General features: G+C 38.5%; 1 protein-coding gene across 1 annotated transcript in view; it reads left to right on the top strand.

Moving 5' to 3' along the window:
- The window catches only part of LOC122807587 (unconventional myosin-Vc-like), a 1,372,167-nt gene that overhangs the window by 765,103 nt on the left and 587,077 nt on the right, over positions 1-19,987 (top strand). Inside the window, exon 6 of the mRNA XM_044078500.1 lies at positions 17,491-17,634. Coding sequence (XP_043934435.1) covers positions 17,491-17,634 — 144 coding nt within the window. The remainder of the gene's footprint in view (positions 1-17,490; positions 17,635-19,987) is intronic.

Genomic DNA, 19,987 nt, shown 5'->3' with positions numbered 1-19,987 from the left:
TTCCAGAAAGAAACTCCTTTGGACCAGAGGCTAAGTGATGGTGTTTTTCTTGCATTTAAAACAAAAAATATTGAATGACATATTTTAGTACAAAACTAGTATTGGCCATATATTTTCCTTTTTTTTTTTTTTTTTTTTTAACTAAAATTCAAACTTTATTACATTAATAAAAAAAAATAAAAACACTTTAATTCTTAGCTCTTAAGTAAGTGTCAGAGTTGTCAGTATAATATTGTATCAAACAGAAGAAAAACTTTGTAAAAAAAGCTATACAGTACTTGTTTTACTTTTTAATGTTTCACTAAAATGCATCACCCATGTGTTACTCCATCCAGGCTCTTGTCCACCCTTTTAGTCATCCTCTGAGGGTTTATTTGTACTACCTGCAGCCATGGTCATTGTCAGAGTTGGAGTTCTGCCTAGTGTAGATGCCAAACATTAGCAGCCTGCAGGACATCTTTGTAGCTACTGTTTGTACTACATTAGTAACTGTGTGTGAGTGGTAAGACTGATTACATGGAAGCTTCCATTTCAGTGTTCCACTGTTAACTGTGCATGTTCATTGTGGAATGTTGAAATAGCTATTGAATATTTACGTGATCATAGTGGCAAGGCTCCTTAGATGAGTATGCCTTGCTATCAAATTTGCAGTAGCGCTTTTGTATGATAGACCTGCCCCCCCCCTTCTGCTTTCTACCTGTCCTTTGCGGCAGTTATAATTACCTTGGAAATTCCCGTCCTAGCATGGAGAGTTCTTTATAAATGTTACTCTCTACTTGGCACATGGAGTATGCCTGTGTGTTTAAGCCATTTTGTTCTGTTTATGTTAAGGGTACACTTGTTTGTGTCCTTAATGTAGCAGTAGTGTGGGATTTTGGCATAAATGGGAAGTATGTTTGTCCTATGTTAGTAGGAGGCAGTGTTTATGTTGGAGTGGGCTTCATATTTGCTCATAGTTCGCTGTAGCCCATATATGAGAGAGAGAGAGGTTTCCAATGAGAAGCAAACATGGGGCATTCTCTCCTTCATATGTAACTGTTGGGTAATCTTCACAGATGAATTTTGCACAGTAATGGTCAAATGATCTACTTTGTTCCATTATTCTGACACCTTGCTTGTCGACACTGACTAAAAAGTTACCAGCTTACTTGATTCCGATTATCTTTTGACCTCACTACTCAAGGTTACTGTTGCCTGTGGTTTAACTCCATTGCCACTTATTGGTAGTGTTCTTTTCAGAAACGTGGTGTCATACTTGAAAGAAGCAAATTAGTCATTTTTGCTTTTGTAGCTTGTTTTCCATTTCTTCAAGGCTTGGACCTTAGGCTTGTTTTGTAAATATTTACGTTTTGTTGTTGGCTCAAAATATTTCTACTCAGAAGGTCTGCAGTAGTAAACTGAAATGTTTTATGCATGGTTTGGTATTTTTTCATTCCTCTGCATAAGGTTTAGCTTTCCTCTAGATTAATAAATCCATTTCTTTGTGATATTTAGGTAATTAAATCCACTGTTTTAAATTTCACGTTAACCTTATTATGTATTTGTTTTCTGATGCAGTTTTGGCTTGTGTTGCCTTTTAGTCCTCTGTATTGACATGATAAAACAGGCACTAGAAATACAGATGCAGCAATATAACGAAAATATGCATGTAGTATATGAAATAAAAAAAATACTACAGTGAAGTGCAAAAATGTATGTATTTACTTTTTGTTGGTGCAATTGAGAACAGCAGCTGCTTCAGTTGAAGTAATTTTAAAAACTCAGTTGATATAAACCTACAGTTTGCTACACAGTTAAAAAGCACACTCTGATGGTGCAGCAGTGAAGCCTTATACAAAAAAAAAAAATAATTTCGCACCACTGAGTAATTTTGAAAGTTTAATAAACTGACTTAGTCTCTGTAATTCTGGTGACAGAAAAGATCTGAATTGTACTGAATATTAAAAGAACCTTGCACCAGTAAAAACTTGAAAGGTGAAATGGGAGGCAAATAGAATACCCTGTGCAAGTTGCTTCATAATCCACGATCATCTGGATTGCTTTGGTAGTTGTGTTGCATCTGTTTTCTCCCAGGTGCTTTTTCACATAATTGCTGTTGTCCACCAGCCCTCCCCCATATTCGAGCCCATTTGTTCCTCCACAAAAAGGAGCCCAGTTGGTTAATGCACTCTTTGTGTGTGTGTGTGCACGTGTGTTTGTGTGTGTGTGTGTGTGTGTGTGTGTGTGTGTGTGTGTGTGTGTGTGTGTCACCCATACCACCACCACTAGTGATTCAAGGAAGTCCAAAATTTTACAGAATGTCTGGAATGTACTTTTGGTCTGTTCCTCTTAAAATTTGTGGTTTTCTGGCAAATCAGTGAGAATTGAATTCACTAAATAATGATAGCCATTTAAGCTTCAGTCTTCCTATCTTTCAAGAAAGGCATGGTAACACAAAACATTTTATTCTAGCAACATTTCTAAGATTATACAAGCAATGTTTAAAATGTGTTCCTGGTTTTGGGCCTTTGTCCCCCCCCCCAATAATTTTTGGCTTTTTCCAGCTTTCTTGTGCAACACAGTTCTTCAGGGGAAGAGAACTTTAGTGCTACTATCATAGGTTCATACTAGGCTATCTGCCCTAGGGCATTTATAAGCCTAGCCAGAGTATGTTTGGCTTTCGCCACCCATTTTAAATTAATTTTGCTATGCCCTTTTTCGAGGTTAGTATACTGTGCCTCTGTCTAACAGTGACACAGAAGTGATACCCGGGGTAAACCTATGATCTCCCTTCCACTCATCAAGATTCCTCTTGAAGAGAGTCAATGAGGGACTCTGCCTAACCTGGACTGGGATTTTATTCCATAGTGAAGGGAGCCTCTGGGTTATGAATCTGTCCCTCCAGCATGTCCTATTTATTTCAGTGCTGAGGTTCAAGTCTCTCGGCGTGTAGCTCGATGGGATTTGGATTTTTTGAGGTGCAGCATGTCCCTTAATTCCGGGTTGGGCATGGCCTTATACGTCAGGCACAGGTCACCTCTGAGCAGGCGGTATGCCACTGAGTAGAGCTGGAGTTTCTTTAACCGGGCAGCATATGGCATCTGTTTGAGCCCTTTGATCCTCTTGGTGAGGTACTTTTGGGGTCTTTCCAGTTGCTGCAGGTGTTTGGTAAGGTACATCCCAAAAGGGGCATTGTACTCGATTATGGGCCTGATGAGGGATGAGTAAAGAGGCACGATGACCTCCCCTAATCTAGATGTGAATCCCTTCATGATTAGGTGGGCTATATAAAATGTTTTTCTAACCACTTTGGCCATGTGGTTGTCAAATGAGAGATTGCTATCAACTTGGGTCCCCAGGTCCCTAATGACCTCTTCTGTACTTAATGGATTACCACCTATGTGGTAATTTGTGGGCACTTTGTTTGTACCAAAGGGGATGACTATACACTTTTGGCGTTTAGCTTGAGGCCATGGCTCTGGCACCAGTTGTCTGTTTCTATGAGGCCCTTTTGGAGGATGCTTGTGTCGGCTGGAGAGTCGATTATGGCGCCCAGTTTGCAGTCATCTGCGAACTTGGTCAGCCACAGTCCTTCCGTGTTGGCCTGTACCTCCGAGAAATATATACCAAACAAGAGAGGTCCCAGGACTGAGCCTTGTGGGACGCCACTTGTAACTGGTTTGGAGTCTGACATGGCTCCAGCAATTCTAACCATGTGGGTTCTGTCCTTGAGCCAGTTTGCAACCCATCTAGTGACATAGGGGTTTATATTTAAGCTGGTGAGCTTATCTATAATGCCTGAGTGGGGTATTGTATCGAAGGTTTTTGCGAGGTCCAGATAGGCTGTGTGGACCACCTTCCCTTCGTCAATGGCCTTGGTGACTGTTTCAAAGAAGTCAACCAGGTTTAAGAGGCAGGATCTGCCCTTAACAAAGCCAAACTGGGTAGGATCCAGTGTCTGTAGGTCCCCAATATCTTTATTTATGAGGTCCATGATGATCCTTTCCATAGCTTTGCAGACCAAGCTAGTCAGGCTTATGGGGCGATAGTTTCCAGGGTCCGTTGAGGCACCACCTTTGTGGAGAGGGACCACTGTTGCTGTACGCCACTCTTTAGGTACATATCCTGTAGTAAGGCTGAGATTGAACAGTAGTTTTATGTTTGGGTTTAGCTCTTCTTGGAGTTCATGTAGGACGCAGCCTGGGACACCGTCTGGTCCCATTGATGCTGTGTTTTTTGCTTTGGAGAGGGCAGCTCCCACCTGAGCATCTGAGATGTCGGGGGGCAGCACTCTGCTGGGATAGATATTTGCCCTTTTGGTGGGGAGGGGGGGGAGAAGTTTGCGCTGAACCTGTCAGCTAGGATGTTGGCAATGTCTGTGAGATCAGTGTATTTTTTGCCATTTTGGACTAATTCTGAGCATATCTGGGAATGCCCACCCAGGTTCCTAACATAACTAAAGAAAGCCTTGTGATTATCTTTAGTGTCCTGTGCAATTTTTCTCTCGAAGCTGGCCTTTGACGATTTTATGAGTGCCCTTAATTTTTGCTAATACTGATCAGAGATGCCTTCCCTTTTTGGGATTTTGCTCTATCATGTAGTAGCTTCCTCCTTTATTGTATAGTTTGTTTATGGCTGGGGTCCACCAGACAGGTCGTCTGCCTTTGGAGGATTGGGTCTTGGTTTTATTTGGGATTGCATGATCCATGCATTCCTGAAGGTGTTCATAGAATGCATTCATAAAGGATTCTGCGGTCTGGGCCGTATTTTCCACAGGCCCGGGGGCTTTGAAGGATTCCACCTCGGTTTTGAGGAGTGTGAAATTTGCTTTAGAGAAGTTTTTCACTGTGGTTTTCTGGGCAGGGGTGGGGTCGGGATGTGAATATCCAGTGAGATCAGTTTATGGTCTGATCTTACCAGTGAGGGATACACTTCTGGTCTGGAGCATAGAGTCCCCATGTTGGTGATGATCAGGTCCAGTATGTTTTCCCCTCTTGTGGGAGTGGTAACAAGTTGTTCCATAGCATTTGAGTTTATGAATTCTAGGAACCTTTGGGCAAGGGTGTTGGAGCTAGAGTAATGCTCCCAATCTATGTTTGGGTAGTTGAAGTCGCCCAATATAATGGTGTTGGAGAGACCTTCATATTTTCCAGTGTTCTCAGGAAGGCCGAGTGGGGTTCCTGGGTTTGGGAAGGTGGTCTGTAGCAGGCTATAAACTGGAAGGCAGTTTTACCCACTGTTAGTTGCACATGGATAGTCTCTGATGCTTCGTGCTTTGCCACCAACCTAGAGGTGTGGGTATCTTTGATGAATATCGATACTTCCACTCCTTTTGTCGTTCGGTCCAGGTTTTGGTGCCAAAATGCAAGGTATGACGTATAACCTGGTAGTGCTGGGGTGCTCTCGCGAGTCCTGAACCAGGTTTCTGTTACTGCACAGATATCGATGTTCTCCATGCTAAGGAGAGTTTCGAGTGCGTGCATCTTGAGGTTTAGACTTCTAGCATTGAGTAGCATTACTCTTAGTTTCTTATCCCTTGTGATACCTATGGAGGTGGGTTTGTCTTTTGAGCCTTGCCTAAAAAAGGCACTATGGGGGTAGCAAGAGCCTTTGCCAATATCTGAAAGCCCAGGGGTGACAGGTGCAAGCCGTCCCTAGCAAAGCATCGTGGCTTGTCGTGCATATCATCCCAAGCTGACAGGCATTGGATCCCCTTTGAATGACACCAATACTTAAGCCAATTGTTGAAATTGATCATCTTGTCTTCATATTGTGGCATCATTCTTGGTGAGGGTAAGATGCTACTCAAGGTCAGGGTCATACCAGCCTGGGCTACATGCTCAGAGAGCTCCTCTATGTCTCTTTTCATGTAGTCCAGGGAGGTATGTCTCAGGTCATTCACACCAGCATGGACAATGACTGAGTCATATTTGTACTTGCCTTGGAGTGACCTGAGTGCTTGTGTTATGTGGCGGATCCTAGCGCCAGACAGGCTGCTCACCGTGACCTTCTCCTTGTTCAGCCTGGTGAGCAGGACATCAGTGTGCCTGACGATAGAGTCACCTATTACAAGTGTATCAGGTGTGTTGTTTAGCCTTAAGGGCTGTGACTGTTCGGCACACTGGCTTTGTGAGATATGTGTTGCACGTGTTTTGTTTTGGGGTAGCGGTTGCTTGGGTGTCTGCTTTGGAGGTCTCTGCTACTTAGGCAGATCTTTATTTAGAGCCTCCGAGTATGTTTTTGTGTGATTATGTGTTTGGTTTGCTGTCATGGTAGGTCTATGTGAGACTGGAATTGTAGTGAGTGTGGCTTCCTTCTCTTCCTGACTGGTTATGCCAGTACTGAGTTGAGAGAGCTTAGCCTCCAGTTTGGCTATATGGTTGCATCTCTCACATGTGTTGGAATTTGTTGGGAGGAGGAGAGGGTTGTCTGTGTACATGAGGCAGTTGTAACATTGCCTCAAGATTCCCATATTCACCAGCTGGATCGGAGAGGAGATTGACAACTGACCTTTGGACATGCTAGAATAATATTGGGAATTTCTTTATAATTGAAAACAAGGGCCAATGGGGAGCGAGGGTGTAGTGCTTTTAATTTTTAGTGCCGACTTATAATTGTTTAGTGAGCAAGTGCCAGGTAACAAGTGCAATGTGTTACAGGTAACTTAAATGCAAAAATGACAAACAGTAACTTTCTTTCAAGCGAAGCAAGGAAATAAGTACAATAAGCAATGCAGATATCACTAGGGATCCACAGAAGCGCTGAGAAGCCGCGTTTTAGGTGGAATTAGCGTTCCAGGGAAATAACAAGCATACAAAACAAAGCTAGATTCAGCAGGCCTGGATCTAGTCTATGCTACAGCAAACAAGGTGTACCAATTTCAGTAAGATACAGTTCAAATATTCAGGCACTATAAACCTCTAACCAGAAATTCCCAGCTCAGAAGGGCAGAGTCCAGCCTCTCCTCCCACAAGAGTGCAGACCATGAACCTTCTTAATGTAAAATAACTGGCCTGAAGCCCAAGTGCTTAAACCAGAGCTAATACACTTTAAGAATAACAGACACTGAGCTCTCAATCAGCAGTTCCCAACTTAGAAGGATGAAAGCTACCTGTCCTGCCACCACAGTGCATGCCACAAACCTTCCTAATGTAGAACAACTGGTCTGAAGCCCAAGTGCTTAATCCAAAAGACTTAGAATGATAGCTACACTTTAACCAAGTTACTACCAAGCAGTAATAAATACAACTGAATACTTTAAATAATGCCTGGATTAGTGCTCAAGTTATACAAACAAAACTAGATTCAGCAGGCCTGGATCTAGTCTATGCTACAGCAAACAAGGTGTACCAATTTCAGTAAGAAGAAATTCAGATATGCATGCACTATAAGCCTTCAACCAGAAATTCCCAGCTCAGAAGGGCAGAGTCCAGCCTCTCCTCCCACAAGAGTGCAGACCACGAAACCCTCTTAATGTAAAATAACTGGCCTGAAAGCCCAAGTGCTTACACCAGAATTAATATACTTTTAGAATAACAGACACTGAGCCCTCAATCAGCAGTTCCCAACTTAGAGGGATGTAAGCTACCTGTTCTGCCACTACAGTGCAGACCACAAACCCTCTCAATGTAAAACAACTGGTCTGAAGCCCAAGTGTTTAAACTAAAAGGCTTAGAATGAATTACACCAAGCAGTAATAAATACAATTGAGAACGTTTAAGATGACGCAAAAGCAAAATAAAGTAGGAAGAAACACAAGTACAGTAAAAGCAGATTTTTTTTTTTTTTTTTTTTTTAGAAAAGTAGCAAAAGCAGTAGTAAATACAATTCTCATGCAGTGCAAGCTGGCGCACTTGAATATGTAGCAATATTAGTCCACACACAGTTTGAAAAAATGTAATTAAATTAAAAAGGACTAAAAGCAAGTGCAGAAAGGGTTTATTAGGTAGAATGCGGTAAAGAGATGTCCTGGGGGAGTGGCTTAGATCAAATCTACAGTGGGGCGGGCACTGCAAAAGCCACCAAATTTAAACTACAACCAAGAATAGGGAGGGGCGGGTGGGGGAGCAGTTTCAACACAGATGTTAGGAATGTGCAAATTATAAAAAAATATATATATTGTTTTCTATAGATTTGCAGAGCAGTAAGACACAGATATCAAGCAGACAATTTAGCTCTATAATACAGAATAACACAGAAAATATACTCAGCTCTATAACTTGAAGATAGTTCTGTAAGGCTGTCTCCCAAACTAAGGTTCCAGTTTGAATACAGGTTGTTAATTAAAAGGAGACACAGCACTAGCTAAATTATATCAGCTGAAAGACAAGGCAGGAAATGAGGGGGGGGGGAGCAGTTTCAACACAGATGTAAGGAATGTGCAAATTATAAAAAAATATATATACTGTTTTCTATAGATTTGCAGAGCAGTAAGACACAGATATCAAGCAGACAATTTAGCTCTATAATACAGAATAACACAGAAAATATACTCAGCTCTATAACTTGAAGATAGTTCTGTAAGGCTGTCTCTCAAACTAAGGTTCCAGTTTGTTGGACTTGGCATAACAGGTAGAATACTTGCTTATGATGCAGAAGGCTGTGGGTCCTACTCCCACAGTATGTAGCTGGATTGCTGATACTGTAATGTGTTGTACTTTTAAAGGGGATGGATGCTGCAGTCCTGAGAATGTCCTCTTTGGCAGCGATACCTAGTAACGAACCCTGTTATCAGTTTGCCATCCATTTCCTGTTGTAATATTCCTAGCTTATCTTTTTTAATGTAACATAGGCAATTTATCCCTCAAGGGCAACAGGTGCTTTATTTGTAGATGAAACAATGAAATGTAAAGTTGTTTGCTAGCAGCAACCTTTACAATAGTTACAGATTTCTTTAATGTGGAATTTGAGTTTTACTTCTGCAGAGATTGCATATTTACTTATACTGGTGAATTGTAGAAGTTTGAGTAGACTTTTATGACGGAAATGTTCTGAAATGGGCAGTTTTGTCATTATTGGTTCATGCATTTTGTTTCATTGCTTACTAGAAAAATATTCAAAACAATAAATTTAAAATGTACTCTTAACAAGTGTGCTGTATTATACAAGGAATATAATTTAATACCGTCAAGAAGGTGTATCAAAGAACACATGTATGTTTCATGTACAGGGGGACTATGATTTGAAACAACATCGACAGCATAACCATGAGGAAAAAATGTTCACAGAGATGATGTTAACTTTTAACTTAATAGGAAAATTCATGAGACGGGATGGTAAATCAGTTGGAATGTATAGATGTGGGAAATGTTCTGTATGTAATAAGGTTAAAAATCTACCTGGCATTAAAATTAATGGGAAATCATACTTTGCAATGGAAAAATTCAACTGCAACTAATGTGGGGTAATCTACATTATTGGATGTAACTGTTTAAATACACAGTGATATATAGGACAGACTACCAGGAAAGTGAAGGTTCGCATTCTAGAACACATTGGAGACATTAGAAGGAAGAATATGGAAAGCCCTCTAGCTAATCATTTTATATCTGTGCACAATGGGCAAATGGGGGGATTTATTTTCAGTGTATTAGCACAACCAAAAGTATATACTGGCAACTTTAAAAGGGAATTAAATAAACTTGAATATCGAATGATAATTAATTATCACACATTATGTCCCAGATGAATGAATTTAGACAGTAATATGACTTTGTAAAAAATAGGATGAAATTTATGATTATAAATTGTGATAAAAATCAATAAACAGCTAGGTTAATGCAATATGAACAATAAGTTTGATTAAATAAAAAATCTTTATATTTTTTTCGTAAGTGCACAAGTTTGGTAAGTTTATAGTAATTTTTCTATATATATGAATTTGTGCACATATGGATTACTTGTTCATATTACATGTTTTGCTTGTGTGGCATTTGATGGATGTGTAATGTTTTTGACATCAAAAAAGTAGTTTACCTTTTAGTTGTATAGATTTATGCACTGTGTGATTGCACTTTAAGAGAATCAGTTAGCAAAGACTATGAATTATTTAATTGATTAATTAACTGTTTTGATAATTGATTGTAATGTTATATAAGGAGGTGATTTTTTGGTAGTAAATTGTTCCTGTTCCATTGAAGGCGAATGGTCGAGGTACCAGAATGTGTAATTAAAAGTTAACAATCTCTGTGAACGTTTTTTCCTCATGGTTATGCTGTCAATGTTGTTTCTTGTGAAGTGAGTTTTTTGGTGGTTGGAAGGTGCCTTTGTATTTTTTGTGGACTATGATTTGAAAACAGCCCAAAGGTAATCTTTATCTGCCACTGGCCAGATGCATTTCCTTTTAATGTGGGTTTCAATGCTGTTTCAATGAATGTGAGTTTCAAGGGCAAGGAAGTCTTAATGCCAAGTCTATTTTCACTGTGAGACTGTATTGCTTTGTTTAGCAGATGTATATTGGTGTTTGTGCTATAAAATGTTAAATAAAAGTTTTAAATGAAATGCATATAATCATTGTAGAATTAAAACAGTATGCACACTACATTGTTTATGATAAGTGGGGTGAAATAGCCAAGTAATGGGACATTGGAATGACTGCACAGAGACAGAGGAGGGCTGTGTATGGGGAGACCCCATTCGACCAAGATTTTGTGAGAGGGCGGCACAAACTGTACCTATGCCACTAATCAGTAGGTCATGGAGAATGATGTTTGGAGGTCCTAGCAACATATAATATTCTTTTGCTAAGATTAGAATATTGCCTACCATTAAATGCCCCACTTTTACAACAAAATCCACATACTGCAAGTTACCAAAAACCAGTGGCGGCTGGTGACTTCAAATCAAAGGGGGGCTGCAGGAGACAGCTGAATGGGTGGGGTCAATGGGAAGGGGTGTGATCAAGTAGAAAGGGGAGGAGCTATGCTCAAAACCACAAAAACTAACTAAATACACTGCCCTGGGTGCCAAACTGTCATTATGAGAGTCCAATCAAGACAAAATGAAGTGTAGAAGAATAACAAACATTTCAATGCATTGGCTGCATAACAGCATACTTAATATCTAGATGGAAACAAAAAGGTTGTGAGGCATGAAAAGATAAATTACTTTTTAAATACATTAATGGAATGCCAGTCAAAATCAAGTATATGAAAAACAAGCAGCACTCAACTCAAACCACTTCTTGCACTGCAGTTCTAATTATAATTTATATTCAGCTTTATTAAAGTACCAAGTAACATGCTGAAGGTAGAAATCTCTGATGCCCCCACTTGTAAGAATGTTTCTTATCCAAAAAAAGACCTGCTGCCTGACAACTATTTACTTGTTTCATGGGGAAAACATGATCAAAGTAAAAAATGAAAAGCAAACAAGAAATAAGCTCAAGATACATTGCTTAAAAGGATTACTGTACAGGTTATGGACCACACGACTGGCATTCTGTTTAGTTTACGGGTAAAGCCTGCAGAGATGACTGGAAGTCTCGAAGTGTAATCAGCTTCTTAAAATAATGTGATCTTGTCCTTTATTACAAATACTGTCATATGCATTTCAATACTCAAGGCTTATACATTATCTAGTTAAGTATTCTTTACATTTCAACAACAGAAAGGCTTTCAGTGTTGGCAATTCTTTAACAGTATGCTTATTAAAGCTTACTTGCATCTTACGATCTCAGCCAAGCTTACCTGATGGTCATTAAAGTATTGCTACTTAAACACAGAGCAACAGGCACTTTGAGTAATAAGCATAAATCAATGGTACAAAAAATATGACAGAATGCCAGACCATTCTGCAAAAATCAAGGACAGATGAAAAGCCACTCTAGTACTTGTGTCTACTTTGGATGGTGGGGGGGGGGGGTATTTTGCACATTTACACTGCATAACTACTCCTTGCCTTGCTTGGACACATCCAGCGTCACTACATGGGGAAGTGGGGTGCAACAAGTATGTCACAATTTGAAATGTCTCTGGCTGACTGTGATGGCCCTGACATATGTCATACCTCTCAACCTCAGAGCAAGAAATCTGGACAAAGCCATACAAAGAAGTGGGACAAAGGCCCAAAAATAAGGACACGTTTTAAATATTGCTCTTATAAACTTAGAAAGATAATAGAATAGGTCTTGCATTAGTATGAATTTTCTGAATGGTATGAAATCTGAAACGCAAATGTCTGTCATTATTTTCTAACTTCAGTCTTTAATGATTTGTCACTAATTTGCCAAAAAAACACAATTTTATGAAAAATGGACCAAAAATGTGATGTAAAAATATAAAATAGCCACACAATACAGCCGGGAACCTGTCAAAGAAGGGACACTTTAATATCAGTACTGCTAACTTGAGCAGCTGACAAAATAAAAAAATCTACATGCATTTCTGAAATAAAAGTAATCTTTAACTCTGATTATTACAGTTATTTCTTAATTGTAAACCCTCCATGTTTTCTTCCAAAATTGCTATTTTGCGGAGGGATTATTAGGGGGAAGAGCAACATTTTGAGCCAAAATCAGGGACAGTTGAGAGGTTTGGCTATGCCTAGTTCTATAAATCAATTTATTTGCATGTACCTCTCAACCTGTTAATGCAATGAATCTGGACAAGGCCAAATATATTGGGGGAACATATAAACAGTACTAAAAATTGCTCTTGTATAAAACTTTAGCATGCATTTTTCTGAAGGTTATGAAGTCTGAAACTCAGTGTGTCATTATTTAGTTACGTAATTCCTAAATGATTTGCCAGAAAACTACAAATTTTATGAGGAACAAACCAAAAATAAGAAGCAAAAATTTATTCATTCTTTGAAAATCTGGACAGTTGGGAGGTATTTTTTTTCCGCCCTTCCCCCTCACAAAATCATGGCTGAATGGAGCCTCCCCCTGCAGCCATTCCAATGATCCATTACTTGACTATTTCACTCCATTTACCATAAACACTAATGTGCATACTGATTTACTTCTATGATGATTTGGACTTCATTTGAAAGTTTTATTTTGCATTTTACAGCACAAACACTAAGACATCTGCTAAACAAACTTAGCATTAAAACTTCTCTGCCCTTGAAACTCACATTCATTGAAACAGCATTGAAACCCACATTCAAAGAAAATACATTTTACCAGTGGCAGATAAAGATTAATTCTGGGCTGTTTTCAAATCATAGGCCCCTTGCATATGAAACATACATGTGCTTTTTGATACACCTTCCTATTATTTTGAACATTTTTCCAGTAAACTTTGAAACAAAACGCATGCACCAATAATGACAAAACTGCCCAATTCAGAACATCTTTCCAGTAAACAATGAAACAAAATGCATGCACTCATAATGACAAAACTGCCCAGTTCAGAACATTTCCATCATAAAAGTCTACTCAAACTTCTACAGTCCACTATTATCAGTAAATATGCACAATTCTACAGTCCACCATTATCAGTAAATATGCACAATTCTACAGTCCACCATTATCAGTAAATATGCATAATTCTACAGTCCACCATTATTAGTAAATATTCACAATCTCTGAAGAAGTAAAAAAAGTCATCTAAATAATTCCACATTAAATAAATCTGTAACTAATGAAGAAGTTGCTGCTAGCAAACACCTTTATATTTCATGGTTTCATCGAAAAATAAAGTGTCTGATGCCCCTGAGGAATAAATTGCCTATATTACATTAAAAATGATAAGCTAGTAATATTGCAATAGGAAATGGATGGCAAAATGATAACAGGCTTATAGTTAGTTTCTTAACTTTTTCCGTATGGCAGCATTCACCCATTGTGGGAGTAGAACCAACAACCTTCTGCATCAAAAGCAAGCACACAACCTGTTGTGCTATTAACAATGCAAGCTGACTTACCATAAGCAGCACTAAACTTCTCTTCCCCTGCAGCTCTCAGATCCTTGTAAAATCTACTCAGTACTCAACTGTATCTCAACTTCGCAGCACAAGAAATCTGGAAAAAGCCAAATTTATTGGGGGGGGTGGTCAAAAGCCCAAAAACCAGGGACACATTAAACATTGCTTGTATAATCTTGGAAAGTTGCTAGAATAAAATGCTGTGCTACCACCATACATTTTACTGCCAAGGTCCCTGTGCAAAAGAGTCAGAGCAACATACCACAATGCCAAATCACCTGCTTTGTGAAAGAAAAATGCTGTGTTACCACCATACATTTTACTGCCAAGGTCCCTGTGCAAAACAGTCAGAGCAACATACCACTACGCCAAGTCAGCTGCTTTGTGAAAGAGCGTAAGACTGAAACTTAAATGGCTATCATTTAATGAATTCAGTTGTCACCATAGCTGCCAACCTTGAACCTCTTAGCACAAAACACCTGGACAAACCCAGTAATGAGGGAATACAGCCCTCAAACATATTCATTGAATTCAGTTCTTGCCATAGCTGTCAACCTTACCACAAAAAACCTGGACAAAGCCAATAATGGGGTAATACAGTCCCAAAAATAAGGACAAATTTCAAATATTCATCTTATAAACTTAGGTTGTGTTACTATGTATTTTCTGAAGAATATGAAGTCTGAAATTCAAATGCCTGTCAATTTTACTTCTGACAAAACAAAAACAATTTTCAGCAGAGGCCCAGGGAGAAATACTGCAGACACATGTATTTGCAAAATGGCAGAACACCAGAGCAAATCCATACAAACACAGGGATAAGATGCAGACTCCATACAGAAGGCACTCCAGCCAAGAATCAAACCAGAAAACCTATAGCTGTGAGGCAACAATGCTACCACTGCACCATCAAATATGTAAGGAACTAAACATTCAGAAACCTGAAGTCTGAAATTCAAATACCTGTCAATTTTATTTAACATTTGTTAATCAGGACAGTCTGACTTGGAACAAAAAAACAATTTTCAGCAGAGGCCCAGGAAGAAATAATGCAGACATGTCTTTGTAACATGGGAGGACACAAAAGCAAACCCACACAAACACAGGGAGAAGATGCAGACCTCACAAAGAAGGCACCCCAGCCGAGAATCAAACTTGAAAACCTGCAGCTGTGAGGCAACAATGCTACCACTGCACCATCAGATATCAAGCATTGTGACATTTAGAAACCACAGATATTATGAGGAACAGATCAGATCAAATATGAGGCAAAAATCTGCATTTTCTTTACAAATGGTGGTGGGTAGGGAATTCAGGTCTTTAACACCTGCATACAAGGTACAGGGTTCAAGCCTGAGGTATTCACCACCATGAGTCTAGCCATCAGTATATAGCAACTGGGGCATTTACACACACATACACACACCCACACCCACCCTTACTTACCTGTAGTAGATCTCGTAGCTGTTCCAAATCCCCATCCACACAGATAACCAAACTGTGCCATAACATATATCCATAGCTGCCTGTCCACATTGTGAGATCTTCCTGCCCGTCCGGTGTCCACATAGCTCCAAATCCCATCGCGAGATCTTCCAGACTGCTTCGATGAGTTTCCAGGACAGTCTATTGCAGTTACAACTGCATAGACTTCTGGGATCATGCTCTTACATATTTCCCAGTCCGGACTGCTGCTGAAACAGTCTGCGCATGCTCCAGACTGTCTCAGCAGCAGTCCGGACTAGTGCGCATGCGCGAAAGTCCACGAATTTTGATTTTTTTTTTTATCTTTTATTTTCTTTTAATTTCTTTATTGTTTACAGCTGGGGGGGGGGCTGCAGTCCGGCAGTCCAATACCATGGGCCGCCCCTGCCAAAAATGAAATACTGAGGTCCATAATCATCTTCCTCTCCAGTGTATATCATTGCTACACATGTAAATTTACTACAGGGTCTGGGGCCATGTTTTGGTTGTCTGTTCATAGGTTCATAGGTTGGTACTAGGCTATATCGGCCCTAGGGCCTATACAAGCCTAGCCATAAAAATTCCCTGGCTATTTCTTCCCACACTATTTATTTTCCTGGACCCCTATCTAGCAGGGTGACTGACGTGATCCCCGGGGTGAATTTCCTTTCTCCCATCCAATCATCAAGGTTCCTTTTGAAGAGGGCCAAAGAGGCGCTCTGCTTGACATGTATGGTTAGTCTATTCCAGAGTCTGGGGAGTCTCTGGGTCAGGAACCTACGCCTCCAGCATGTTTTGTTTATTGTGATGATAAGGTTTAGATCCCTGGAGCGTGTGGCTGTGAGGGATTGGTATTTCTTTAAGTGTAGCATTTCCAACAGCTCTGGGTTTGACATGGCCTTGTATGTTAAGCAGAGATCGCCTCGGATTAGACGATGTATAAGATGTGTTCTTCAGTTTGCATTTGAAAGCTGGTATCCCACCATTCCATGGGAGTGGGTGGGGTTACATAATTATGCATGCAAATTTTATGTTAATCAGCGCACAGATTTGTACCTATTTTTCATGGGTCTTTGTCCATATTTTTTATGTTTCCAGGTTGAGAGGTATGGAGGTATGGTCTTTTTCAAATCATTCCTGTGTAGTATTCCAGTTCTACTACAGGACAATCTTAACACTCCTTCTAAATTGTCCAACAATAATAATCCTCCTCAACACCTCAAAAACAGAGTCCATGTTTTTTGGAACCAAAAAAATTATAAGCCTATTCCTAGAAATATCTTGTCTTCTGGTTTGACCAGTCCCTGAAATTCCAATTTCACATAACCAAAATTAGGTTCAAAGTTAATCACCTACTCTTCTGGACCAAAGTAAGGAATAGTTTCCTCTTCTCCTCCTGTTAAAAAGTTGTCATCAGTAAAGAAGTTTTGCCAGAAAAAATGAATATGGCCCATCTCTAATTGAGCTACAGTATTTGCTCCATTTGTATTGTATTCCATTTTTGTATATGATTCTACTGTTGTTACCTTTGTGATACATGTAATGCAGTACTTATTCTTTAATTTCTTTGCCATCCCTAGGCTAAGCCTGAAAGTGATCTGTATAGATCAGTACTCTAGCTTGTAAACAAATAAATATAGCTCAGACTTGTACGCCACAATATATTTTTATTTTTTATCTGTGCTGATTAGTCTACAAATGTAATGAAGAGCTTTTCACCCCGGGCCTTCTCTGAAAATGGGCCATTGGCCCAGGCAACACTCCTTGTAAAAAAAAATGTATATAAATAACAATAAATAAAATATGCTAACTTTAACATTTTTCCTAAATGATAAGACTTCAAAGTTCTGAATGCTGGATTCCAGGTGCATTGCCCTGTATGGAAGGCACAGAGGATTCTGTTTGTTGCTGATATGGGTTGTGTTGTGTCATTATTAAAAACTAGGGTATATGAATCATTACACTTGTTAAAAATTCCTAATTTTAACACGCATAAAGTAAGTTTGAGTGATTCAGATGTATTTTGCATATCTGTGTCTAAGCATAACCTAGTGAATATTTATTCATACATTTTTAAAATCTGTAGTATTTTTAAAATCTCAACTATATGAATAATGATGAATTTTTATTAACTGTGTTGCTTTTAATAATTTATTTATTTTTTCTTTTTTTTTCCAGGCTATTGGTAATGCCAAGACCACCAGAAATGATAACAGCAGTCGCTTTGGAAAATATACTGAAATCAGCTTTGACAATCGATACCGAATCATTGGTGCAAACATGAGAACATATTTGCTTGAAAAATCAAGGGTTGTCTTTCAGGTATGCAGATACAAATTTGAAATCAAAGCATTCCAGAATATAAAACCTTGTAGAATGGTGGTATATTGCTGGTTATTATAGAAACTGTCCAAGTTTTCAAATCTCTTCCCTAATATATTCTGTTTAAAGTGATTTGGATTGGCACCAGATACTATCAGAGGATCACTTGGATCAAAGTAAGTCTCTTTTCAAACCAGCTTCTGTGGCATTGATGGACAAAGCCCTGACTACAGCCTGAATTACCCAGTTGTTCAATTTGTGGCTTGTGTGCCTGATAGAACTGGAGGAGGGGCAAGTATGCAAATCCATGGTCTGAGGGTAGGAATTAGGTCATTACCTGGTGGTTAATTTCACACTTCCATATACTCATGTTAAGTCAAATGGAGTTGGCATTCTGGGTCTGTGTGGCACTGTAGCTCACATTTATCCCTTCCAGGAGCTGTCTTAGACCAGTGGAAATACCCTTCTTGGCAAGATTCTGGCAGTCATTATGGCTGTTTAGATGATGCCCCTTTCAGACAACTATCTCCCTGATACAGAGTGAAATTCCTGGTTAATGGGATATGCCCAAATGGTTGGTGGGTTTGATGATCAATTGGCAGTGGGGAAGATGAGGCATTTTAAAGACTACATTGCTGCAGACTTTCTGTATATTCCTCTTATTTTTGTAAGGTGTGTCCAGTGGATTTCTGACTCTTCTTTTACCAATTCCAAAGCAGTGTTGTTAGTTCACATAACTTGAACCATTTTAAGAAAAGAGTATAAGATTGTCACAGTTTGAATATTATGTTTTCTGAGTGCTGCTCCCTAACCCTAACTGTACTCTGTGTCCTTGAGGTAGTTGAACACTTCTGTGTCACATGTATCGTACCTGTTCTACTTATTCCTGCAGAAGTAATGTAATGAGGGCAGCACGTTTTCTGAATTGATTCATTATTTTTATATTATTCAGGTTTCAATAGACAGAACTGAATTGTACACTGTAGAAGACCTCACAAAGTGCATAAGATGCATCTTTACCTCATTTTTTTTAATTTTATTGCATACATTTTAATTAATTTTCCAAATAACAAAGACATACAACAACAACATGAACAAAGCTATTTGCAGTTATCTAAAGCTCATAGTAATTGGATCACATGTCTAATATGATTCACACAGTAACTTAACATTAGTTATCAACTGTGTGATAGTTCAGTCCTGTGTTTTCATATAATGACTTTTATTTTATCCAGTGCTTCTGGTATGGATTATTTTGTTACCTTCAGCATCTACTTCCCCTTGTCATACAATGATGGTTACTTCTACAAAATGTTTAAAAGACTGGGATAGTTATTTCTTCTAGTTTTAGTAATTACTTTTCTAATAAACCAAACAATCCCTGTAGTGAGTGTTGTGATTTCTTAATGGTTTCCAGAACTGGAGAATCAATCATTGTTTGTTATATTGAGACTGTATATCTATCAGACTAGAAGGCCTTAAAGAAAATGTATATTTCTTCCTAGAACTATTTCAGAATTTAACATCTTCCTAAAACTATTTCAGAATTTAACAATCAGAAGATATGCTGCCAAACAGCAAAAATCTTATGATATTCCAACAGATGTTTCTTTAGTTTTATAGTTTATTAATTTTATGTAGATTTGCAAATGTTCTATGAACATATTTCTGTGTAAAAAGATTTGCAGTCAGTGCCGCTAGTTTTTAAGTCATTTGATTTAAAAGTCAAATGTATATTGTTTGTATCTTCTAAATATGTTGTAGTATGAATCTCAAATATTTATCATCTGAATTTGTTTCTATTTCTAAGAGTTCATTATTATAGAGAAATATTCTAAAATTCTGTGAACCTTATTTTTTATGTCTCTGACATTAAATTCGAATTTATCTATGATTTTCACTCTCAAATTTTGTGTGATCTAGTCCAAAAGTACTCATTATATTATTTACATAAGATACTGCATTTACTTTCAAACAAATAACTCAGTTTACTTTCTTTTAATTCTATCATTTTAATAAAATCTGTGCTATCAAAGTAGCCTGTTTAGAAATAGTGAACATCCATTTATATTTATAGCAAGAATTTATAAATGATCTTCATGTTGAATTGATATAGTTTGGATTTATTTTCTTATTAGTATAGTTATAGATGCATTTTTACTTTCCACAGTATTTAATTTATCCAGTATATATAACAAGATGAAAATTGTTTTATTTAGCAGTTATTACATTTGACACTATGCAGTATTTTCCATAGAGTATCATAGGATTTGTTAGTCTGCCATTTTTTTATGGATGTTATTAACTATGTTGATATACAGATTACAGGTATTAGTTAAGGATGAATCCATTG

Source organism: Protopterus annectens, chromosome 7.part1 (assembly GCF_019279795.1).
Source record: "Protopterus annectens isolate FY-2018-M chromosome 7.part1, PAN1.0, whole genome shotgun sequence".
Taxonomy (NCBI): Eukaryota; Metazoa; Chordata; order Ceratodontiformes; family Protopteridae; genus Protopterus; species Protopterus annectens.
The sequence above is the reverse complement of the archived record's forward strand: the minus strand, read 5'-3'. Positions and strand labels throughout refer to the sequence as shown.